The 26,803-nt window shown below is 42.2% G+C and overlaps 1 protein-coding gene across 1 annotated transcript; it reads right to left on the bottom strand.

The window, feature by feature from the left end:
* Window positions 1-5,934: 5,934 nt before the first annotated feature.
* mfsd8l2 (major facilitator superfamily domain containing 8-like 2) lies at window positions 5,935-25,790 on the bottom strand. Its single transcript, XM_034215472.1, has 11 exons — window positions 25,711-25,790; window positions 25,346-25,531; window positions 23,647-23,709; window positions 23,428-23,547; window positions 23,166-23,245; window positions 15,423-15,705; window positions 12,084-12,157; window positions 10,872-11,085; window positions 8,858-8,980; window positions 8,612-8,742; window positions 5,935-6,036 (listed from the first exon to the last, which is right to left on the bottom strand). The coding sequence occupies exons 1-11, from the start codon at window positions 25,784-25,786 to the stop codon at window positions 5,935-5,937; spliced, it is 1,452 nt and encodes a 483-aa protein (XP_034071363.1). The 5' UTR covers window positions 25,787-25,790.
* Between the last annotated feature and the right edge of the window lie 1,013 nt (window positions 25,791-26,803).

The following is a 26,803-nucleotide window of genomic DNA, read 5'->3' as shown; positions in this document are numbered from 1 at the left end:
GGATAAAGTGCTCTTTGATGAAAAGTGGATGTCTTTTATTAAACCTCTGCTGCATGAGTTGTGTTTTTTGCAGTCGTGGACAGTAACTTAGCACAAGTACTGTACTAAAAGTACTAAATGTAGCTATTTTACTTGAGTATATCCATTTCCTGCTACTTTATACCTCTACACCACTTCGTATTATGTTAAATATCTGAGTACTTCCTCCACCTCTGGGTTTTTGGGGGAGACCATATATTTTTGGGGGGATTTAGGTCATATGTCAGTCCCCCTCCATGTACCATATGGGTAAAAACAAGAACATTCATAGTCCTATAGAACAATTAATTGGCTTCTCTTTTGGTTCTGCAACCAGAACCTTCACAAAATGCTATTTTTACCATAAAAAATTGCAATTATCGATCATTCTTGACTAAACGACTATGTAATTCTTAAAAATTAAAAACATTTTGGGGTTATATTTGTTGATTCTAGAGAGGTAAAAACCTACAAAACTCATTCCGACTACCAATGTCCAAGGAGTATTATCAAATAGACATAACATAGTCCAATTTTGATCAGGGCATATTCCTAATCAGTGGCCTTAAAGCAACAAGTAGAAAATAGAAATTCTGGGTTTAGAAATACATATACATACTTGCATTTTATCTCACAAGAATTTATTTTAGAGGCATTAAATAGGCAAATCTATGTCACCTTTTCCTTTTATAGTGCGACATTCATTACATTTACATGCACACTTACTATTCCATTATTATTATTCAGAATACGACAATATTATGCATTATGTATGCAGTGCATTTGGAATATTCGTCTCAAATAAAGTTTTAACACAATTTATGACCCGCAGCCTATCGCCTGTTTACTTCCAGTTCTGTGCGTGGTACACAAACTAACTAGCCAACAATTTGCAAGGCTGTGGTAGAAAGGCATTTCTGCAAGAAGAAAAAGAAGAATCACACCTACTTTCAAACAAGACATGGACACAAGGTTTTTGAATATTGTAGTTGCGACCTTTTCAAAAAGGTGAGAGGAGGCATCAAAGAGCCGTACAAGTCCTATTTTGACGCAAAGTCAATCAAAATATCTATAATTTGACGTGATTCAAAACATGTTAGTCTGAGTTTGCACTGCTGAATGTAATTGGAAATATAAGTTGAATTGTCACGACCACTCTATATCAATGAAAACAGCTTAATAGGAATAATAGGCGCTTTCACACCAGAGTACTTTTCCCAGTATAGTTCCGATATAGTTCCGAAAATGTGAATTCACACCAAAAAAATCCGGAACTAGAACTTAGTTCATGAAAACCTTTTCACCCCCTTTTCAGTCCCTGCTAGAGAGCAGGTACTTTCATGGGAGAAAAAGGTTCCCATTTCTGATTGGCTGGGTGGATTGCAAACTATGCCCCGTAAAACTCCAAAAACGTTTTGTGAAGCCGCCATTTTATTTTCCTCGCATTAGCATTAGCCCGGTGCACAAACGCAGAGAGACTAACGCAGCGTCCACACGGCGGCGTGCGTTGAAGCTTGCCGGTGGGCGTGTCTGAAACTCGACCAACAACCACATGAATCTCCCGCCCCGGACAAAGAAGCACGCGGTTTGATTGGCTAGAGCTTCCGTCGAAGCTTCAAAAGTTGAACATTGCTCAACTTTTGAAACGAGCAACGCGAGCAACGCGAGCAACGCGAGCAAAGCGAAGCGACGGAACCACATTGCACTTCGGCAAAGCGTGACGTCACCCCATTCAAAGTGAATGGGCAGAAGCGTTGAAGCTTCAACACACGCCGCCGTGTGGACGGGCCGTAACTTATGGGAACACAAAATAAAACATGGGAGCGGTGGAGATGAGGAGGTGTCGGCGTTTCTGGCGATTTACTCGGAAGGCTTCAGTAGAAGCTGCTGGGAGTCCCAGCAGCTTCTACTGAAGCCAGTCCGCAACTCCGGGGACTTCCGGCCGGGGACTTTGGGCGGCAGTATACGCCGTGAAGTTGTTTGCGGCCTGCCAGTAAACCCAAAGCAGAAAAAGAAGAAGTGACATCAGCGTCTGCATTCACCTAACCCTCCCTCAGGGACTTATTCCGGTGTGAACGCGATCTGCTCTTTAGCTCATCAGATCTAAAGAGTTCTGATGAACTAAGTACGGCAAAGTACTTGGTGTGAAAGCGCCTATTGTCTTTCTTGGGACATGGGCAAAAAACGTAATATGTTCTGCATGTTAACATATTCACTGGCTCTGCGTCCTTAAAAGGTATTGTCACCCGGAATATATTGCAGCGACTTCAATGATTCATCAAAAACATGTTGTCCAAGTGCACAATCTGTATATTTAAAACGGAAGGGGACAAAGTGTGTGTGTGTGTGTGTGTGTGTGTGTGTGTGTGTGTGTGTGTGTGTGTGTGTGTGTGTGTGTGTGTGTGTGTGTGTGTGTGTGTGTGTGTGTGTGTGTGTGTGTGTGTGTGTGTGTGTGTGTGTTGCCACAGGGCTACAGTACGCAGAGATACTCAGGCACGGTGTGATCTAACAGCCGTCAACGACAAGACTGGGATGTAACAGCCTAAAATGTAGTTCAGTGTTCACAGTTCACTTCATTGTGCAGCAAACACTCAACAATAAAGAACAGTTGGAGCGGCGAGATATTTTTACACTCTGCTGAATAGCTTTTCCTCAACGTGACATGAAAACAGTCAAAGAGCAAACTGAGCCATTTATAGTAAGGTAGTAGTAAAAGATGCAGATGCTTCATCCATAGTAACCAGGGTTTCGACTCTCCAATGATATAATAATATTTTCTCTGAGGTTCTTTACTCCCCGCCCCCTTCAAGAAACTACATTTCCATAGCGACAAACGCTGCTCCGTGCTTCGCAGAAATAATTGCTGGCTCTTGGATCAAATGGTTGTTCCGTGTATGTTTAAAATTTCATAACTTGTGACTACCTTTGGTATATTTACCGTAAAAGCCAAAGGACTGTGACTTTTCTATTTACGTCCTTGGGGGGTTGTGTGCGGCCTCTATAGGCTCAGTCGCTACATAGCTGACTGCATTGATACAGACAATCATGTGTATGAAAGCAGAATGATCACGATGTACTGTAGAGAAGGAGTGGTTTGCCTGGAACAATGTAGGAAAACCTTTTAATTAACTTTACTATGATACCGTTAATGCAATCCCCCTAAAGGCCCTACATCTGAAATCTATTACATATTTTCCTGTTTGAAAAGTTTATTTATTTTTCTTTCTCTGATGTCCTTGCTGGTTTAAAGCTTGCATGGATTGGTTAGAAAATATTCCTTACTTGTGTACATCAATCAGAATTTCCAGCAGTTGAATCTGAATGTTGTTAGAACCATCGATCAAACCACGCAGACCTGATCAATACGTTTTTCACAGTTTTCTGCATCAACACCAAAATATAACCTAAAATTGGTATTCCTATTTAGTCATAAATGTTTTATGTTTTACTGAAATACTTTAGATTTGAAGCCAAGTTCTCCAACCACATTCGGGGCCTTTACTCCATCACCTTTACTTTTTACAGTGTCTGCAGGGCAACAAAAAAAAGACTTCATCATAAGGCTTCTTTGTTTTGTCCCTTGGTGAGGTACAGTGTGTTTACTTCTTTCTTATTTTGTATCACCTCTGCAAGAAGGTTATGTTTTTGGTTTGTTGTCTCTTTTTCAGCAAGATTGTGAAAAAACACTGGCCCAATTTTAAGGAATTTGGTGGAAGGAGGTAGCGTGGGACATTACATGAGGGAGCAGATCTGAATCATGGGACTATTACACGCTTAACTTGTTACTCAAGGAAAATATATTGATGGATATCTCCAGTTTGTCTTGTAGTTTCTGTGATAACACCATTACAATATTTATCCATCTATAAATAGTTATTGAGAAGGAAAAAAAGATTGTAGCCTACTGCTTACGGTTTTTAGCTACTATTTTCAATTGGTGAAAAGCCTGGTGCTGTTACTATATCCGGTTTTCTTTATACATCAATGTTCAAGACTTTTGGACATAGCCAGGCTTGCTATTTACACATGTTTTGAGTCTTTACGCTATGCTAAGCTAAGTTCAGCTAAGCTAACGCCAGGCTGACTCTAGCTTCAGACATGCACATTAATGCACATTTTCAGGCACTATGAAAACATTTTAGGAACATGTGTGGCATGAGGCGTGGACAATGCATTTGGGAGCAGATGTGACTATGGGATGATTACTCCCTTTCGACCATTGAAATATTGATCTATTAATCCATATCTATCTATGAAAAGTTATGGAAGAGAACTGAAGATTTAAGTCAGATGTTACCTGATTTTACATTTTGCAAGGTTTAGCTACTGTGTTAAAATTGGTGAGCACTCTCTTCTTTTAACATCTGTTTAAAACTAGTTTGGACAGAGTCATGCTAGCTGTCTTTATGCTAAGCTAACGGGATGCTGGCTCCAGCTTCGTACTCACCCAACATGCACATTTTCAGGCACTTCAGTCTTCTAGATATATATGCGACGCTAGGGATGAACTCGCACGCAATCTTGTGACGATTCTCTCTGACCAATCAGCAGTCGAGAGTGTTGACGTCACTAGTTCAGCCCTGGCCCTGGTCTGAGGGAACCACGATTTTATGAGGCCGGAAAAAGAGGGAAAAAGTACCCGCTGGCCGGTACTAGGCTATATGGAAACGCCACCAAAAACCGGCCTGGCCGCTTGAGGACGGTTAAGGACGCTTAAACGGGGCTACCCGCTGCAGTGGAAACGCGCCATAAGGTTGTTGTGTGTCACGTGTGAGTTTCTTCAGAACACAGAGCATCAGGAATCATGCTGAAAAAGAACAAGCTATTTAAAAGAGAGTAAATTCAAGCTTGACCTGATTTTTTTGCACCCCTTATCTCCCTTAAAATGTCAAGTACCTGAATACGCTGATCAGGGCATGAAAGTACTTATATATATTATGTCCTTGAGTCCCAAAGATTAACATTTCCATTTCAGGCGAAAAGCCTCTGGAAAGCCAAACATCACATGCTGAGTGTAGAAAACGGGAAAAGGTTACGGAGCCTTATCTGCAATTATGCAAAAACACAGAGATTGGCCAAACGCATGCTCATTGGTACAAAGGGAATGTACAATGACTTGATGTTGCTTACAGCACGCTCCAATCAGGTGAGATGTGTAGTATACAGCACATCTTAGAGGAGGATATAGGCAAGAACAGCTGACTATACACAAGTCACACCTTGTCATGTTCTGAATTATGAATAGGGCCTACAGGCAATTAAACTTTAATTCCCCCCATAGTAAAACTAACGATAGATATAGCTAATTAACGAGCATTTCTTAAATTTGGTTTTAATTCAGGAGCTCCTCATTTGCACAGATAACATATATCCGCTTTATTCAAGGCTCTGCATGAACACTAGAAACGTTCCTCCAATACGTCAAATAAATAGCGCTTCACTTTCTTCGACCCTCTTCTTCTATCAGCTGCACTGACATGGAGCTGCTTAGATGTTGACAACTCTACTCCTGCACCCATTGTGTCAACCGTTTCATTTTCAACTAGATTTAGATCTAAACATTTTTTAGAGGAAGACAAGAAATGAAAACTCAGTAGGCCTACATGGGTCACAAGGGAAAAAAAGCTGCTCTCTTATCTTTTCATCAATATAAATAGTTCAGTTTAAAAAATAAGCTTTCATCTTCAATTACCCCTCTGAATATTCAATATGAGAGCAATGGTGCCCCCTTGTGTAAAGTATAATTAATAGTTTGATGGTTATATACGTGCAAAGGTAGATTCTAATCAAATGCGACAACAGAGAGATTGTGCAAAGCATATACAACGTTTAAGTGGTGTGCTCTCCTCTATGGCATGCAGGCTGTGTAAGGTATGTATATTTATTCCACATTCATACAGTTCCCTCTGCAGAGTTTCAGTCCGTCTGTCTGTCTGCAGCTCCTCCGCTGTCACAGCTCTGGGCGCTCTGCACCGCCCTGGGCTCAGTCAGCCGGTCGTAGGACAGCACTGTCATTACCTGAGAAATGCACACAGTGAGATGGCTTTAGAGAATACAGAGCACCGAGTCATGAGTTAGTAATAAGCAGAGTGCTGGCTTTAACAGATAAAGCCAGAAATCTAGGTGTAGTCATGGACTCTGACCTGAGTTTCAACAGTCACATTAAAACAGTTACTAAATCAGCCTACTATCACCTAAAGAATATATCTAGGATTAAAAGACTAATGTCACAGCAGGATTTGGAAAAACTTGTCCATGCTTTTATCTTCAGTAGACTGGACTACTGTAATGGTGTCTTCACAGGTCTCACTAAAAAATCTATTAGGAAGCTGCAGCTAATTCAGAACGCTGCTGCTCGAGTCCTCACTAACACTAAGAAAGTGGATCACATCACTCCTGTTCTGAAGTCTTTACACTGGCTTCCTGTGTGTCAAAGAATATATTTCAAAATACTGCTGCTGGTTTATAAAGCTCTGAATGGTTTAGGCCCAAAATACATTTCTGACCTCCTGCTAAATTATGAACCATCCAGATCTCTCAGGTCTTCAGGGACTGGTCAGCTTTCTGTCCCCAGAGTCAGAACTAAACATGGTAAAGCAGCGTTCAGTTATTATGCTCCAAATATCTGGAACAAACTCCCAGAAACCTGCAGGTCCGCTGCAACTCTGACTACTTTTAAATCCAGGCTGAAGACTTTTCTTTTTGTCGCTGCTTTTAATTGAACTATTCATATCTTAGACTGCACTGTAACTTTTATCCATGTACTTTTAATGTTTAATTGAACTATTCATATCTTAGACTGCACTGTAACTTTTATCCATGTACTTTTTCTTTTAATGTTTAATTGAACTATTTATATCTTAGACTGCACTGTAACTTTTATCCATGTATTTTTTCTTTTAATGTTTATTTTATTAGCTTTTCTTTTTAATGACTGATTTTAAATGCCATTTTCTTAATGTCTTTCATTTTTTGTAAAGCACTTTGAATTGCCTTGCCTTGCCTTGCCTTGCCTTGCCTTGCCTTGCCTTGCCTTGCCTTGCCTTGCCTTGCCTTGCCTTGCCTTGCCTTGCCTTGCTTGCCTTGCCTTGCCTTGCCTTGCCTTGCCTTGCCTTGCCTTGCCTTGCCTTGCCTTGCCTTGCCTTGCCTTGCCTTGCCTTGCCTTGCCTTGCCTTGCCTTGCCTTGCCTTGCCTTGCCTTGCCTTGCCTTGCCTTGCCTTGCCTTGCCTTGCCTTGCCTTGCCTTGCCTTGCCTTGCCTTGCCTTGCCTTGCCTTGCCTTGCCTTGCCTTGCCTTGCCTTGCCTTGCCTTGCCTTGCCTTGCCTTGCCTTGCCTTGCCTTGCCTTGCCTTGCGACAAACTGACATTTTTACACTTTGTTATTTGTATGGCATGAACAAAATATGACTTGTTATTTAGTGAGATTTAGATGTGCTGGTTCTGTAGATGGATTTTTAAATAAGAAGCTACAGTCAGGAGCCCCTTAGTTTAAAGACTGGATAGAGAGGAAAACAGAATAAATAATGTAAAAAGGACCTCTAAAAGCTCACTAATTTACTTAAAGATGTATAAAGTACAATTCAAGAACAAGGTAATTCAAAGTGCTTTGCAAAAAAATAATAAAAGCATCAAAGCATACACAGGCAATATAAAATGACATTAAACAAACATTACATGTAGTTATTAAAGAGCAAACACAATAGAATAGATTGAGAGAACTAGATACAGTGTGACAGTTGCTCAGTGGCGCATGAAGCCAAAAAAGTTAAACTGCCAAGAATAAAATGATTCAGATCAGGAACCAATTGGTGGTGTAATGGCAATTGTAATGTTCCAATGTCCTATATCCTTTGCCATTACACAGGAGGGTTTAGAGTGAACCAGACGCAGACACAAACAGATGGTTATCCAGTCTTTTGCTGCAGTTTAGAATGATGTTTATTTTTGCTTTACATACCAAGGTTAAAGGTTGTGGTATTGAGCATTTGCCGGGCTGGTGGAATCGGTGTGCTCTTCCTCCTGTGTCCTCGTCCTCTCCGGTCACCTATGCTATGACCTCTTTTATACACCCAGTGCAGCTAACCCCCGCCACCAAGTGTCCAAAATAATATTGCAGTAAATATAAATAAAGTAAACTGAGACACCAACAACACCCATAAAATGGCTCCTACAGGTGGCATCACAGAGACAATACCATTGTTAATATTTTACAGTGGGAAGTTCATTATCTTCATAATGTCACTTTCACCATTCAAGTAAAACATTTTTGTTTACGGACCTCAAAGTTATGACCTCACAGTTGGCCACCATGTCAAATTGGTTTCAATATCCTTGCTGTTACTGTATCCAGTTGTCTTTAAACGTCCATGTTTAAAACTTGAACTTTGGAAAGAACCAAGCTATCTGTTAACCCATGTTTCCAGCCTTGCTAAGCTAAGCTAACTAGCTGTTCGCTCCAGCGTCATAATTACTGTAAAGACATAAGAGGGTTGTCAATCTTCTTATGTGACTCTTGGCGAGAAATGTATCTTTTAACTCCTCATGTTACCAACTTTCTGATGCTTTTAAAAGTCAAATGGTCTGTGTTGTACTTACTGTGATCATGATGAGGAGAGCTAGCATCATGCCCAGCATTACGTACAAATTGTTGGTCAGCCCCCCCGCCCACAGAGGCCCCAGGATGGTGGCTAGGCCCCCCACTGAGCGCCTCACACCTTGGCTGAATCCTGTGGTGAGCGTCACACAAAAAAATATGTATAAGTGTTTCTTTGCATTACATATGCTGAGCAGCAATCTGTTGATCTAATATGCTGAATTGTGAAGCGGTAAAAAAGAGCCAACCTTGTGTTTTCTCTGCGGTGACTTTGGAGAAGAGCGACACCTGAGACACGGCCACGAAGGGAAGCCCCAGCAGCTGGAGGAAGACCCCGATGATGAAGGCCGTCAGCTCCCACTCATATCCACCTGACAGAGATGTACCCTGCAATTACTTGATAGTAGCCCCGTATTATAGGGAACATGTCATTAAACAATTATATTTACAGACTGCAAACACCAACTTTTACATACAGAAATGAATATAGCAGTCAATCTCTATTTAATAAATGTAGGGCTGTCAATGTTAACGCGTTCACACTAGCAATATGGAAACCTTATTTGAAAAACATTCACCTAAATGAATCACTTTACTTAATTTGACCTCAACTTCCTCTAATTCCAGAACGGATGTTTACCATTAATTGAAATGGCAATTTAATTTGGCACTGACTGGAGACTATTGGACATCCGTAAACAACAATTACAGGTTTTTTTACTTTATTTTAAAATCTCAGCCTAGTGTGGATGATTTCTGAATTATTGGCATGAAGTTAGATAACTTTTCAACACTTGGCTACAGGGTAGGAGTGTAGTTCATAATCCATACACAATATGCACTACATCCTTTTTCACATGTGAAGTACTGTATGCCTGTATTTTAATGTAGTATATTTGCACGTTCTATTCAGGAATGTAAATTGTTACAGATGTATATAATTCTAAATCAGTCGTCACCACTTTGGTTTTGGGAATACGGTTTGAAAGCCTTCAGTCTTTTTTTTTGCTGTTGCCATCTTGTTTTTTTGGAACCAGAGATTCAATAGTTGATAGGCAGCCAAAATGTTGACTTCATTTGAAAATGCATTGTGAAAGAGTAAAAGTTGTAAGACAAAAATACCTTTTTATTGACAGATCGCCAACCCACACGATCTGTCAACTACAAGGTATCCCCCCCAAAAATCCTGCTCTTCTTTACTTTCTATTTACTCTTAATGGGATCACTTGGCTTAAGCATTGACAAATCCGCTGTGTTACCCCTGAACAAAAACAACCTGGAAACGCCTACAAAATTCACAATTTTGACCCTACCTTCTTCCAAAAATTCAAGCGCAGGTGTTACAGGGAATTGCAGGGCAGTGTAAGGAAACAAATATTATACACAGTGCTAACACAGCGGCTCTTTAGATGCTTTAGCTAACTGCAGGAAAATCATCTGACCTCATGCTAATAATTGAGAAATATTCAAAACCCTGTTAATGTTAATCTCTCTAAGCTAAGGTTTCAATATTTATCGCAAGCGTTAACGTTGACATCACTTTCTATCAAACTATAATATTTGTGTTGCCTAATATACGGTTATATGGATTCAAAGTGTGTGTCAGATGAATTCCATCCCTTCTCTGGGGTTTTAAGCTCCTTCCACCAGTGGGCTGGCACCAGCACAGATAGCTCTATCTGAGAACTAAACCACTGCCAAGCTGGCAGCCACCAGATATTTGTTCTCTGCTGCTCTGCAATGTGCACATGTTGGTGTGAGCGTGTGCCCACTCAGACTGTTGGATGTCTATGCACGATCTGAGGAGTCTGCAATATTATAATCAAAACGCAATTTCACCAAAAGCCAGTCACGAGAAAATGTGTTTTTCTTCAGGTGTCTGCCGACGTTGGTAACTTACTGTAACAAATGGCAAACAAAAGTACGGTATGCTTTAAGAAATAGCATTTTTGTCTAATTAGATTACTGTAATCCTTTTATACGGACTCCCCGGCTGCAGCACCTGTCACTTGTAATCAGAGGGATAAAAATGACGAGCTGCAACAGGCCAGCATACAGGATCTGTGTGTCTGTGATCTCCTGCTGAATGATATCATTTACAGAGCACATTCAATTCAGCCAGTGTGTAAGCAGATATGTCTCCTCTGCGCTGCACACCCCAACAACAGCCTCACAGAAAAGGATTTGGCACAGAACACGGGGTCTTTTTTTTTTAAAGGCCTCTCTATTGCTGTTTGTATGTGTTCCTGGACAGGTGAGCACCTCGGGGGTCGCAGAGGAAGACGAGGCACCAGATGCAGGCGGTGCAGCAGATGATGAGACCCAGGCCCAGCACGGCGCGGTCCTCCACCCTACGGCTCAGCCAGCGCACAAAGAAGAAGCCCAGGATGACCTCCACCCCGCACAGGCCGTACATCAGGCTGTTGCCCAGCTCGCCGAAGCTGAAGTGGCGCTGCGTCAGAGGAGTCACCATGGTCTGGGGGGGGAGGACAAAGGGATTTATTTAAGAGGAGGATGTTTTTAAAACAGCTGAATCTAGCATCTTTTAATCAGAGGTGTGGATATTTTGCTATCTCACAATTCTAATTTCATTTCTCTGGGTCACGATTTAAAGAGGCCCTATTTTGCTTTTTGGGGGTTTCCCTTTCCTGAAGTTTTTATATAAGTTTTTATGCATCCAAATTGTCTACAAAAGCTAAAATCCCTCTGTTCCCTCCAGAGGGAGTTTCTCTCCCACACACTCCCATCTGCCTGAAACACCTCCATTGGACTCCTTTATTTACTTCCCTAACGTAATGACATCACTGCATAACACTTGCGATTCTATTGGCTAGCGCACATTAATAATTATTATTATTAATAACATAATTTATTGACAAATCACAACAAAGCTGGCCCGATTGATTTCATTTAAAGCCGTATACAAAAGGTAATATTAATTACATTTGAATTTGTCAAATTGACGTATACTTACTCATCTGTTTTTCTAATAAAATAAAAGATGTAAAATATATTGTTTATTTTTCTAAATAGTTTTCAATAAAAAAATGTCTTATCATCTTGGAAGATACAAATCTTGATTCTTACATAAACCAATGTATTCTGCCCCACCCTTACTATTAGGTCCTTCAAACAGCTTCATTCAGTCCAGATCTGAAGATTTGTTCTGTTTTGATATTGAAATCGATGTATAATCCGGGTCAGCACTGTGACTAATGTGGCCACGGTTTAATGAGAGGAGAAAAAGACCTCTTCATGGTTTACGTCTGGGACATAGAGGCTGATTATGTACACTCACTTACATCACTTCTACTTTGAGCACTAAGCGATACTTGATTTTATTTCCTGGCGCAGGTCTTTCAAGGTAAGGCTCAGATTGATGCAGTTTGGATGAAACTCAGGGTAAAATAGTGTGACACTGTGTGAAATGCTTGGAAACCCCGGCTGATGGATCTCAACGGTAGCTGCTCTCACCTCCAGCGCTGTCTGATTGAAGAGAGTGATGAACTGAGCCGTGAGGAGAACAACCACCTCCTCTCTCAGGAACTCTGGAGAGAAAGAGCGAGAGAAAATCATAAAAGAAGATCAAGTGGTGCCGTGGAACTGAAAGTTTCGAATGGCAAGTTCGGTTGAGATAAAGAAGTTTAAAGAAAAAAGAAAAACGTATTAATCTCAAAGTAATCTTAAGACTGAAGTTGTGATGAGTCTTTCAGTCATGCCATCCTTTTTTCTAGAGATAAGTAAGAGTTCTGCTATTTTTCAAAGCCCCAAAACTTCATAACATGAGATATTTTGTTTTATGAATTCCAAATTATGATCCCAGCTTTTCCTGGAACCCAAACTCCCTTATGGACTTGGATAGGAGGACAAATGAGCTGGGCTGCTAAATTTGGAAGTACGTGCCAGATGGCGGGATGAATGGCTTGATACTACAGAGTGTGGTCTACTATGGCTGAGTACTCTCTGTTCTGTCTCTTACTATACTGCATAAAATACAGTATGCACTACATGTGTTCAAATGTAATTTGACTGTATTTGTGTGTGTGTGTGTGTGTGTGTGTGTGTGTGTGTGTGTGTGTGTGTGTGTGTGTGTGTGTGTGTGTGTGTGTGTGTGTGTGTGTGTGTGTGTGTGTGTGTGGCCTAGCATTACTATACTTGTGGGGACCTACATCTGTTTACACAGTCACGTGTGGGGACTCGCCTCCCTTATGGGGACAAATTGGAGGTCCCCATAAGGGGAATCATTAATTTTAGGGTGAAGACTTGGTTAGGTTTAGGGTTAGGGTAAGGGTAAGGGTTAGGCATGTGTTGCTTATGGTTAAGCTTAGGATAAGTCTCCAGTAAATGCATGTAAGTCAATATAATGTCCCCTGAAGTGATGTATACATGGTAGAGGTGTAACGGTTCACAAACATTTCGGTTCGGTACGTACCTCGGTTTTTAGGTCACGGTTCGGTTTGGTACGTTTTCGGTACGGCAGAAACAATTATCACAAAACATAACTTTTTTTTTTAAATTAAACTGTGAATAATGTATTCACTCAAATAAATATATGTGTGTGTGTGTGTGTGTGTGTGTGTGTGTGTGTGTGTGTGTGTGTGTGTGTGTGTGTGTGTGTGTGTGTGTGTGTGTGTGTGTGTGTGTGTGTGTGTGTGTGTGTGTGTGTGTGTGTGTGTGGTGTGTGTGTGTGTGTGTGGGGATGTTAACCAAGACATTTCTCCTTTATGGACTCAGTTTTAAGCCTTGAGTTTGGGCTTTTTTTGTTGTCGCCATCTTGCTTTTTTGGAACCAGTTGATCATTTGCTGATATGTTCGAGCTAAGTACAACTGAACGCTGAACAAGACCTATTTGGGCAACTAAAATGTTACCATTAACTTTCAAAACTGAAACTATATTGCGAAAGGATTGAAGTTGTAAGACCAAAACACGTTCAACACTGTGTGTTAGTGTGAAGCCGACAATTGAGCGGCCCGACCAAGCAAGGAGGCAGAGGCAGAACGTCCAAATACAACCCGGTGTGGGCATTTATTCAAATCATAGGCACATGATTCACAGCCTCAATTGCTGTCCACCTGAACACAGTCAGCAGCCACAAGGATCTCACACACACTACCTCTCTCTCCACTGACAGAGGGAAACAGAGCCTAAATACACACACACTAATTAACACAGCCTAACAAGACACAGGTGAGGGGGGGAGGAGACAACACAGGGCACCAGGTGAACACAATCAACCACAATGAAGCTATAATACAACCCGTAACGGAGGCCGAGATCTATGGGCCCAGAGATCACCTCCGTGACAGTTAGCGAGCTGTCAATCACAAGGTAGCCCCACCAAAAATCATACTCCGCTTTATTGGCTATTTCACTCTTACTTTGACCATGATATACTAATTGAACATCATGCTGTAGGGTTAGGGTTAAAAACTCCAAGCAGAAGCCCTAATCTCATCAGGAAAACTAATTCTGAGATGATCAATCAAGGGAGAAGTATAGGGTAAATGTTTTCCTAGACTTCTAAACAATCTTGTAACCAGTGGAGTGGTTATTCAAAAGGCTTTTAATGGATGTATTATTGCATGTGTACAAAGATGTAGGATTTTCAAATATCCACAGCAGATTCAGAGATATTAGGTTTTTCCGAACTATCGTTAAACTGCTTTACTCTGTGTTTTCTAACATGTTGTACTTGCTGTGTATGTTGGTTTTTGAGAGGAGAATACCTCTGAGGATAATTTGGTGAGGAACTAGGACCATCTTGGATCACAGAAGCCGTGACACGAATTCGGGCCTGGACCCTTCCTTACTTCCTAGCACATAGTTCCAGCTCGTTTGTTTGGACCACACCCATCTTTGAACCCAGCCTTTATTTTGATCTGAACTGTAAAGCAAACAAAATATTTAACCCTGTCTTCGAAACATTAGTCACTGTTATAATACTTATTCAAGCTACATGTATTCCTTTTTCCAAAGTAAGAAATGTTTTACTCATGTTGTTGGCATTAACTCCCACAGAAATAAAAATAATGTGAAAGATCAGTCTGAATTTCAAAGATCCTGCTATATTACACAAAAGGACGAGGAAGATCAATAATTCAAGAGGGATAGACTGTAACGGCTAACAGGCACACATCTTCCAGTTCTCTTCAAATCAAAAATAAATCGATAAGAAGAATGTTGGCCACATTACCAATTCTGTCTCCATTTCATCCACAAGTCAACCACAGCAAGCCTGTCAATAAAAAAGGAAGTCTGCTATCCATGCCTTTGCCACATCTTCAAAGAGTCAGGGAATCAATTTGAAGCCTTGACACACACACACACACACACACACACACACACACACACACACACACACACACACACACACAAACATACACACACACACACACACCCACACATACACGGACTGACAAAGTACATGAACAGTGAATCAATAGCGGCACACGATCACTGCTTGCATGTAAACTTGCTATGACACTAATCCAGAAGGACACCACTCATCATACATATGCATGTACACTCTGACAGAAAGGACACACACACACACACACACACACACACACACACACACACACAGCTCCAATCAATGCAGTGGGAATCTGATCTGACATGCCACACAGAATTCCATAGAGAGACTTGGAGAATGGAAAGTGTGTGCAAGTATGTGTGTGTGAAAGACAATCAATGGAGCTGATTTGAAACATGTGCATTGGCAGTGACACCCCTTCATACCTGAGCCCCACAAATAGGGCAGAGGAAGGCTGACAGTCATTGCTGGGAACGGGCAGTCAAACCTGCTGGCTCACCTCTGCTGGCGCTGAAGTTCTTGAAGGGGTTGGGGGCCGACAAGGGGCCGTGGACAGGCTGCATGTCAGAAGAGGCAGAGGCATCGGATTGGTCGGAGTTGACAGCTCTGTAGGTGTGGACCGGCTCATCGTCGGAGCCCATTAGCGGCACCTCCTCCTCATCATTCTCCTCTCGTTTTATCTCCAGCATCACTGCATCCCCCTCTGAGCTGAGGGGTGGTACATCCCAGTACATAGCCATGACCACAAACTGAAGCAGCACCCACAACAGGCACATGAAGATCTGAGAGCAAACAAGGGGGGAAACAAGAATGTTCTTATATCATTGCTTTAACCCCATATACTAAAACAATGCAAGACATTGTAAACACTAAGGGTTAAGGTCCTTAGAATGATAACACATATGTTTATCTTAATTAAATACCTAAGAATCTGTAAATCAGTTTAGAAAAAAACATATTTGCAAAGGAGAAAAAGATGACTCCATTCTCCTTTTCCATACCAGCCACTTAAAATGAGGCCAAAAATGTCTGATGTTACTATTGTCAAGGACAAAAACCCTATTTCTCATTATGAGATTTCATCCAATGTTTTGATTGCTGTTCTGAAAATATATCCTAGTAACTAGCACTACTTGTGAACAAACACGTCAATAGTCCATAACCTTGTTAGCTCATAGAAGCTAGTTAGCTCATAGAAGCTAGTTAGCTCATGGAAGCTAGTTAGCTCATGGACTATAACTAGCTGACAAGTTAAAGCTTGCTAACTAAATGACAGGACAAAATAAAACATGTCACACGGAAGATAACAACCCACCCATGGCAATCGTACCGGATGCTTAAATGTAATGTTTCTTTTATGGAAATTCATTTTAAAATAGTTCAACCTCAGGAGCACATAGGTGTTAATGTGAGATTTTGGAAAAAACGCATTAAATAATAAAAAATGTCCCGCCTCAAATAATTTGTTTTTAATGCTAGCTGGGTTAGCTACAGTGCTTAAAGATCTCAAGTACTGCGACTGATTTCAGGCATAGAGTTTTAATTTCATATAATATTTAATTGAATAGGCTCAGGCTAATAAATAATGTGTTGTGCTAACTAACTCTCCAACTGAGATTGGCTAGGTCGTGAAAAGAGATATACGTAAAATCTAACGCAGGTAGCATATTTTGCTGTTGATAAAGGAATTAAATTGAGACAATGCAGACCAAAACAAATGACTGGTGTATATGGCCAACACAGTCTCACGGCATTTCGTGTTATAGTCACAAAATGAATCTATTGATTCGTGTTCACGATTTCCCCATTTTTTTCATGTCACACAGAACGATTTTAAAAGCAATGTAAATAATAACAAATTAGAAGGAAAAAGAGATTTGAAAAAATCTAGATTTCAGTATTCTGAGGCTCTGAGCCCCATTTATTTTCCTCGCGGATGGCAAAAAAACTCTGACATTATACTATTTAAAATAAAAGGGTTAGGCTTAGGGTAAGATATTGAGTAAGAACAGTTTTTATGAACCACACAGCTTCCAGTCTTCCAAGACCCGACTGGACAAAAAGACGTGGTGCAGGCACGAAACATACTACCAATATAAATATATTGCTTTTAAAATCCTTCTGTGTGACACGAAAAAAATGCAAAAATCGTGTTGATCAATAGATTAAATAAATGTCATGACTATAACACGAAATGCCGTGAGACTGGGTTGATATGGCACCATAAAGTCAAATGATCGTACATTTTGGGACTTTGGGCACTGAAGATGTCGTAAAGAGGGGAAATTGTCTAAGTAACTATTGTAGGCTACACCTGAAAATCCAAGAGGGAAATAACACAAAGTGTAGGGTATATTAAAAACGTAAAAACTTCATTAGGCCTACTTTTGAGAGATCATTTAAGCAGGAGATCCAGAAGCCCCCTGCCCCCAACCTTGCTACTCCGCTGCTTTTTACAACATCAAAATCCTAAAACACTATGAGGAAAGCTAAAGTATTTGACATGTGGAGGAGAGAATTCAAAATATAAAGCAACCCTGGCACAGTGCAATGAAGAGACGTGTCGTGCTGTGTCAAATTATGTGGGAAAATTGAAGTAGTCGAAGGAGCTTTGTTTTATCTCATTTAAGCCTCATCCGTCCTACAGGTGTTTTATTCAAAGGCTCCTGAGATGGAAATAGATCGATGCCAGTTGTTATGGGGCTGAGTATCGCTGCGGGAGTTTTGTATTCTTCTTACTCAGAGCAGAACAAAGAAAGAAGATATAATACATGTGAGACAGTAGGAGGGTAGAATGCAGAGGTCTATTTCTGTTGTTTCTGTATTCATGAGGCTTTCGGAGAACCTTATGGCGCATTTCCACTGCAGGGCCTTGCACGTCTTAGTACGGTATAGTTAGGTCTTGGTAGGCCAAGCTCACTTTATGCTGCGTTTCCATTACAGTTTAGTAGCTGGGGCAGTAACTATAGTAACGCAGTGTAGGCGGAGCCGTGACGTCATCTTCAATGCGAACTACAAAACCAACATCAGCCGTTAGCTCTTAGCCCTCAGAGCTCACAGCTCCTCATATCTGTTCAGAAACTAGACAAAAGTTAAACAAGTACAAACCACAGACTGTCTGTGTCATGGCGAATACAGTCACTGGTTTATTTATGTCTGTGTAGGCCGTTGTTGTGAGTGTGGACGGTCGGAGCATATACTGCGTTAGCTTAGCCGATCTCCATTCAGAAAACACACATTTTAAAAGGTTTTTTGCCTGCCGTCTGTCTGCAGACTTGTCAAAGCATTAATTCATGGTTTTTACTAACCGGTATTATCAGTATGTTGTTACTTTGGTATCATTGTGAAATAGGGCTGCAACAAACGACTAATTTGATAATCGATTAATCTATCGACTATTCGGACTCTTATTTAGCCATCAACTTTTAGATGTAGCTTGAGGTTGTTTTAGGCATGTGGAAACTAACAATGAAGACAATAAAGATGAATACTTGATTAAAAAATACATATATTATAAATTAACTAAACAAATTGTGAACAAAATTAACATTGCTTTTTATTTAAATTAAATAAATAATATTTCACATCAAAAGAAACAACAATGGTATTAAATAATGTGATAACAGAACTGTAAACAGAATAGCTGAAACTTTAACAAAATAAATAACTCAGTTACCTCTAATCATTAACCCATGTTTGTATAATTGTGTTAACTCCGTGTGTTGCTGACGTGGAAACGTTACTCGTGGATGGGGCTACAGAGCTGCTAGAAAGACAGTCGAACCCGGTGCATTCCTCCGTCTGAATGTGGTGCACTTTTGCTAAATGTTTAGACAAATTGCTCGTGTTCCCGCCCTTACATGCTAAACTCTGATTGCACTATTGGCAACGAGCATTGTCCACCTCAAGACGGGTAACATTTAACCACACCTTGGAGAGCTTCTCTCCGCCATCCCCGCCGTGTATTGCTGCATGTAGCAGCTGCGTGTGTGTAAACTACCCCGCCCCCTCGCACACAGACGGGGGAGAGAGATCTCGTCTGGATTGGAAAGATCGAAAATACATCATAGACGCATTTGTTTGTCTTTTTGCATATTAGAAACGAGTTGGCGACACTAAGACTGCGATATAATGTTTATGTAGCAATAATTACATTACATTACATTACATTGCATTTAGCTGACGCTTTTGTCCAAAGCGACTTACAATAAGTACATTCGACCAGGAAGACACAACCTTGAAGAAAACAGAATCATATAAGTATATCAGGTTTCATAGAGCCAAACATTTCAAGTGCTACTCAACTGGCTTTAGGTAAGCCAGTCCTTTATTAGTATAAAAGTGCTTCGTTAATCGTTCTAACGCTCGAAGTGGAGTCGAAAGAGATGAGTTTTCAGTTTGCGCCGGAAGATGTGCAAGCTATCTGCCGTCCTGATGTCAATGGGGAGCTCATTCCACCATCTTGGAGCCAGGATAGCAAACCCACGTGTTTTCGCCGATGGGAACTTGGGTCCCCCTCGCAGCGAGGGCGCAACGAGTCGTTTGGCTGATGCAGAGCGTAGTGCACGCGCTGGGGTGTACGGTTTAACCATGTCCTGGATGTAGGAAGGGCCAGATCCATTCGCAGCACGGTAAGCAAGTACCAGTGTCTTGAAGTGGATTCTAGCAGTTACCGGAAGCCAGTGAAGGGAGCGGAGGAGCGGAGTGGTGTGGGAGAATTTAGGAAGGTTGAAAACCAGACGAGCCGCTGCATTCTGGATGAGCTGCAGAGGTCGGATGGCACATGCAGGTAGACCAGCCAGGAGGAAGTTGCAGTAGTCTAGGCGTGAGATGACGAGAGCCTGGACCAGAACCTGAGTCGCTTTCTGAGTCAGCTGGGGACGTATCTTCCTGATGTTGTAAAGCGTGTATCTGCAGCAGCGGGTTGTAGCAGCGATGTTTGCAGTGAAGGACAGGTTGTTATCTAGGGTCACACCCAGATTCCTTGCAGTCTGAGTCGGGGAAACAACTGAGGTGCCGATGTTGATTGTCAGGTCAAGAGTTGGACAATCTTTTCCCGGGAGGAAGAGCAGCTCAGTCTTGTCAAGGTTGAGCTTGAGGTGGTGAGCAGACATCCACTGAGAGATGTCAGCTAGACAAGCAGAGATGCGTGCGACGACCTGGGTCTCTGAGCGGGGAAAGGACAGAATTAATTGGGTGTCGTCAGCGTAGCAGTGGTAAGAAAAACCATGCGGGCTAATGACTGATCCGAGCGAGTTTGTGTACAAGGAGAAGAGGAGGGGACCAAGAACAGAGCCCTGAGGGACCCCCGTAGTTAATTGACAAGGGTCGGACTCAGACCCTCTCCAAGTCACCCTGTAGGTACGGTCTTTCAGGTATGAGGTGAGGAGGGAAAGTGCAGAGCCTGAAACTCCAAGTTTTTGGAGAGTGCGAAGGAGGATCTGATGGTTCACCGTGTCGAATGCAGCAGACAGGTCCAACAGGATGATGACAGAGGAGAGGGATGCAGTTTTGGCAGTGTGCAGTTCCTCCGTGACAGCAATGAGAGCAGTTTCTGTGGAGTGACCTGCCTTGAAACCAGACTGGTGCGGATCCAGAAGGTTGTTCTGATTGAGATAACAGGAGAGTTGTTTAAAGACAGCGCGTTCAAGTGATTTAGACAGGAACGGGAGGAGAGAGACAGGCCTGTAGTTTATAACATCAGACGGGTTGAGAGTGGGTTTCTTTAGGAGAGGGTTTACTCTTGCCTCCTTGAGACTGTTTGGAAAGTGACCAGAAGTTAGAGAAGTGTTGATGAAATGGGTGAGAAACGGTAGAATATCAGGAGCGATAGTCTGAAGGAGGTTTGAAGGGATAGGGTCCAGAGGACAGGTGGTAGGGCGGGCAGAGGTAATGAGGGTAAGAACCTCACTTGGAGAGAGAGGGGAAAAGGAGGTTAGTGTGTTGGTGGAAGGAAGGTCTGGTGACCCAGCGGTGAGTAAAGGTGAGTCAGAAAAAGAAGAGCGAATATCATTAACCTTTTTTTCAAAGTGGGTAACAAAGTCGCTTGACAGAAGTGAGGTGGGGGGGAGGAGCTTTTGGAGGGTCCAAGAGGGTGGAGAAGATGGAAAATAGTTTTTTAGGATTGGAATAGGAAGATTGGATCTTATCTTGAAAGAAAGTGCTTTTTGCCTGAGAGATCGAAGCAGAGAAAGAGGAGAGGAGAGCTTGATAGGTTAGGAGGTCGTCACGGTGTTTGGATTTCCACCATTTCCGCTCTGCTGCCCTAAGGACGGTTCTATTAGCACGCAGTGCATCATTTAGCCAGGGAGCCGGAGGGGACTGACGAGCCTGCCGAGATGTCAGAGGACAGAGCGAGTCCAGAGTGGATGAGAGAGTAGAGAGGAGAGTTTCTGCAGCAGAGTTTGGAGGCAGTAGTTGGAACGAATCAGAGGAAGGGAGGGCTGAGAGCACCGACGAGGCAAAGGTAGAGGGAGAGAGGGAGCGAAGGTTACGGCGGACAAGTGTAGGATGGGAAGAGATTAGTTTGTTATGTTTGGAAAGGGATAGAGAGAATGAAATGAAGAAGTGATCGGATGTGTGGAGCGGGTTTACAGAGAGGTTAGAAGTAGCGCAGTTCCTTGAGAATATGAGATCAAGGACATTGCCAGCTTTATGAGTCGGTGGGGACGGAGAGAGTGAGAAAGCAAAGGCGGTTAACAGAGATGTTAGTTCGTCTATCTTCCCCATCTGGAGGTTGAAGTCTCCGAGACGTACAGCGGGAGGGCCAGTTTCAGGGATGTGTGAGAGGAGATGATCTAATTCCTCCAAGAAGTCCCCCAAGGCGCCTGGTGGACGGTAGAGAACAACAATGGTTAACTGTATAGGATGGGTTACTGTGACGGCATGGAACTCAAAGGTGGAAGGAGTAAAGTTAGGTAGCTTGAAGATGGAAAAGCTCCATTTGGGAGAGAGCAGGAGACCAGTGCCACCTCCTCTGCCAGTGGGTCTGGGTGTATGGGAGAAGGAATATGCAGTGGAGAGAGCTGCTGGGGTGGATGTGTTGGATGGAGTAATCCAGGTCTCAGTGAGAGCAAGGAAATCCAGAGACTGCAGGGAGGTGTAGCCAGAGATGAAGTCAGCCTTAGGAACAGCTGACTGGCAGTTCCACAGGCCACCTGAAGCTAGATGTTGGATCTCAGTGGAGCACGTGGGATAGACGAGAGCAGGCCGGTTATATCGATTACGAGATACACGGGGCCAGTGATAATTGCGAGAAGACACATGAACAGGAATGGAGAAAATACACATGATTATAGCATGAGGGGCTAAACAACAAAATTAAAAATTAAAAACACCAACGATACTTAGCTCAATCAAAGTAGGATTTGCCTCCTCTTTGCCTCCCTCGTGACTCCTGTAGGACTCTAATGTCTTTGTCAGTCTTACTCCTGTAGGACTCTAATGTCTTTGTCAGTCTTAGCCTGTCTGCCGCTGAAGCTGACGCTCCAGGAAAGAGCTACCCGAAATGGACGCCTGATTGCTCAGTTCTCACAGCTGAAGTTAATTAGTTAACTATCTACAGCTGATGGGCGACAATAGACTGGCCCTGCCTATGTTAATAATGCAGGCTTGAGTGCTGAGAGCTGTAAAGCAGTTTTCGCCTGAGCAGATCTGAGATTTAAAATCTCTCAAAAGCGATTTAGCCGTTTAAGCTACAGTAACAATTATACAGAGTCGAATAAATGAAACCGAGAAGTCTAATTAAACAAGAATATAACTTACAGTGGTTGCTGCGTCAATAGGTAATGTTGTCACCGGGTCCAGATGCATAATAATAATACATAATAATACATATGACATGTATTTTTTAAATGTCTCCAGTACCGATAACGTTGGAGCTTAACGGCGCGTAAAACACACGTGATGACACGTCGATGAAACGTGTATTACAATTAAATCACGGTAAAATATATGTTCATTTTGTTGTAGTTGTAGCCCCCTTGCCAGCGATTCTCTCTGACCATTCAGCAGTCGAGAGTGTTTACGTCACTAGTTTAGCATATTCAGCCTGGTTGTTGGCCCGGTAAGAACCTCGATTTTGGAGGGCCAGAAAAAAGGTGAAAAAGTAGCCCTGAGCCGGAACAACCCCTAGTGGAAAAGCAAAAATAAACGGGCCGGGTTTGGCACGGCACGCTTAAACCTTGCTACGCGCTGCAGTGGAAATGCGCCATTAGATTCCTGATTATCAGGATGCTGTTACCCCAGGAGATGTGTATTTGTTCACAACGAAGGGCCCCAGTTTGAAATCACACAGCCGCAGGAACAGGTTGAACGCCGGTCCTGGAGAGACAGGGGGAGAAACTTTAGAAACAGAGGATGTGTGGAGACAGGGTCCACCACCTTAGTGATTTTTATTGAAAGTCTCCTTCTCAGAGTTGAAAGTGAACATCAAAGAAGATAGCACATCCTCCCCAGTGACTGATATCTCTCAGAAGACAGAGGGGGGGTGAAATTAAACTGACCCACAAGCAGGCCGGCTTGTCGGCATGCCATGATGGCGGCGAAGATGCCGGCGCGCTCGTCCGGTCGCGTGCTCCGAGTCAGGAAACTGAAGATGGAGGAGCCCGCTCCCGCACCAACACCTGAGAGGGAGGCCTCGTGTTACACCTCCACATGCTGATACCATGGATACTGTACATGCTTTCAGTTTTCTTTCATGTGTGTGTGTGTGTTTGTGTCACCTGCTACAAGCCGACTGCCTAACAACAGCCATTTTGAGTATCCAAGAAAATACAAGAAGTTACCTGAGGAGAAAAATCATCAGGCTGAGTAATGCAAATTCAGAGTGAAGACATTTTGAAAAAAAAACACCACTATTGGACAGATAGCAATGGTGTTTTTTACCCAGGTTATGAAGCCAAATTACCTTTTGATCCGCTGATAGTTTTTTGTAAAAAGCAGAGTCGGACGAAGTACTCTATTTTTCGTTTTTAGAAATACCACAATGGAGAAAGTACTCCAATACAAGTATTATTAGAATCAAACTATACTTTTATACTTAAAAAACAAACAAGTTAAGGCACTCATTGTATAGAATGGCCCATTTCAGAATCATATATTTTAACACTGAGTATAATCAGTGAACAATTAATGTGTTTTTAATAGAATTAATGTTTCAGCTATTAAAGTTGAGCTATTTCTTTCCCTTTTTTTCATAGGCATTTGTTATTTGCATAAATGTATAAAAGATTTAAAAGGTGAATTATTGACAAATCACTAAGAAATAGAACATTACAAAAATAGTGACGACATAAAAACAAGCAACAAGGTATTCCCAAATAATCTAAACAAACCCATAGCCTTAATGTATACTTCATAAAAGGCTAAAATAACTAAAAAACATTTCATTCGGTTATTTTACTGTAAATAAAGTTTAGGTGGAGCTACTTTAAATCTATAATAATACATCATAGTTTATTAGTTGTTTAATAGCTCTTATTATAATTTAAGGTCCCATGTCATGCTTTTCCGGTTATTACCCGTCCCCTTGTGTGTTATGTAGCTTTGTATGCATGTAAACGGTCTGCAGAGTCACAAACCCTCAAAGTACACCCTGTAGCGAGTAAAACTCTAACACAGAAAATACGTGTCTATGCTGCCCCAGAACGCCTTGTTGCAGATTTGTCTTTTTCCATTTTTTTCTTCCGGGGCCTATTGACGTCACTAAGTCTGGACCAATTGGCACACAGCTATAGAACAATAGGCACACCCTCTGCCAGGGCGGACTCCTGAGCAGCTCAGGCCCCGCGAGGCCCCCGGAGCGGACAATGTGAGGTGGATTTCCTGCTGTGTTTCACTGGATGCTGGATATAGACTAAGTTCCATGTTAGCGGGACATTACGGAGCTCACGATTCCGCCCCGCAAGGCGCCCGGAGCGGACAGTGTGAGGTGGATTTCCCACTGTGTTTAACCAGGAAACAACACCAGTAATCCACCTCACACTGTCCGCTCCTCAAACCCCACAGGGCAGAGCAGCGAGCATGGCACCCACGCAGGAGCTCCAACAAGGCGTGTAGGACAGAGAGTGTCTATACAGAGATGCTGTATGAGAAAACCAATGTGATTTTGGAACATTGAACAATGTAAATCTATTCTAGTAGACCTCAACAATGGAATTATGATCAGTAGAAATGGCCATGACATGGGACCTTTAATAATATTCAAAGTAACTAAAGCTGTCAGATGGATTGCCTCTGGAGTAGAAGTACAAAGTAGCAGGAAGTGGAAATACCTGTGCCTTAAAATTGTACTTTAGTACAGTACTTGAGTAAATGTACTTAGTTACTTTACACCATTAAAGTCATGCCAATAGCTCCTAAATTCTGACCATAGGTTCTGACTCTGTCATCATGTGATTTGTCTCGTGTTTTATTACTCACCGACGATCTCAAATAGATTTGAGAAGAGGATGATGGTCTTTGTAGTCTTGCTGCGGTCGGACCACAATCCGAAAAGCGGGCCGGTGAGCAGGCCGCTCAGACTGAAGGCAGACAGACCCAGGCCCAGGAAGTAGGGGGGGGCCTCCATAATCTGCAGATACCTCCATATTGTCGGCAGAATGACGGCTGACCACCACAGAAGGATGGAGGAGGAAACAGAGGGAAGATGTGTAAACAACAAGCTTTGTTTACCCACAAAAACATATATTTCTATTAAATATCAGACAAAATGCTATGCGGATTCTAATCTAATGAGCTTTTTATCTCACGTCGTGCAATCCATAAAGCTGTCAGATTCCACCTACCGTACTCGATGCCGCTCAGCATAAATATCAGTCCGATGGTGAGAAAAGTTAGATTCCTCTTCTGCTGATTATCCATAGCGAATTTTTTCTGCCTCTTTTTTATACACAGACCTCTGGCTGCGCATGTTGTTCAGAAATGTTGTTCAGAGGCATAATCAGATAACAGGACACACTGTGAGTCCAATTACAACACAGGCCGGGGAAACTGCAAGGAATTTGTCCCGCCATTGTGCGAGGTCATTTCAGAACTTCTTTGAAAACCGTCATCACACGAGGCTCAGCAGGGGCGAGATGTGAAAACTGAATATATAAAAACCTGCGAAGAAAACAACACGGTCCAGTTTGAGATGTTCCCATTAGGCATTATGTTAAAAATGGAATTCTGTTTGAGGCCCGTTGGAGGAGCAGCGCCACGCTGTCAGCCTCACGGTCACGGCAATGTCTCCAGTTACCAGGTGGGGTAAAGTGCACTGAGCTTCATCAATAGTTAATCATGTTTTCTCCGGTTTCATCAAAAGCACCCGATGCTTAGCACCCAATAGCAGCACCCGATAGCAGTACCCGATAGCAGCTCCCGATGCTGCGAAGAAGAAGTGAAGAAGTGTGCCAGACTTATCTTCCCTCCTGTAGGTTAAAACTGTGAAGAACTTTGTACAAAAGAGACTCGGTTATTCACAAACACCATACATCACACACAGTAATAAAAATATATGGGTGGAATCAGATAAACTATGTAAAGCCGCACCCTCAAATGTGCAGTAAAAGGTTATGGGAAATATTCCCCAAAAACAAAACGCTGTATTGTATTAAATAGTGAATACAACATGACATCGCTGTCTGTTTTATTGAACGGGTGGCTCGATTTTCAAGCTGCTGTGCTTCTCCTAGCCCTGGGCTTGTTATAATAAACAGAACTGTCACCACGTTAATACCTCCATGTGTTTTTCCAGAAACCCATGAATAATACAGGGTGTTTGAGTGTTTGAATAACGCAAATACACTCGCTCAGCATCTTGCACTCGTGTCACACGGTGCGGGGACAATCTGAGAGGTTTCTGCTCAAATAGGCCTGCAGGAGAGGAAATGTGGCAGA

The sequence above is a fragment of the Gymnodraco acuticeps genome, unplaced genomic scaffold (assembly GCF_902827175.1).
Source record: "Gymnodraco acuticeps unplaced genomic scaffold, fGymAcu1.1, whole genome shotgun sequence".
Classification (NCBI taxonomy): domain Eukaryota; kingdom Metazoa; phylum Chordata; class Actinopteri; order Perciformes; family Bathydraconidae; genus Gymnodraco; species Gymnodraco acuticeps.
This window is presented reverse-complemented; position numbering and strand designations above follow the sequence as displayed.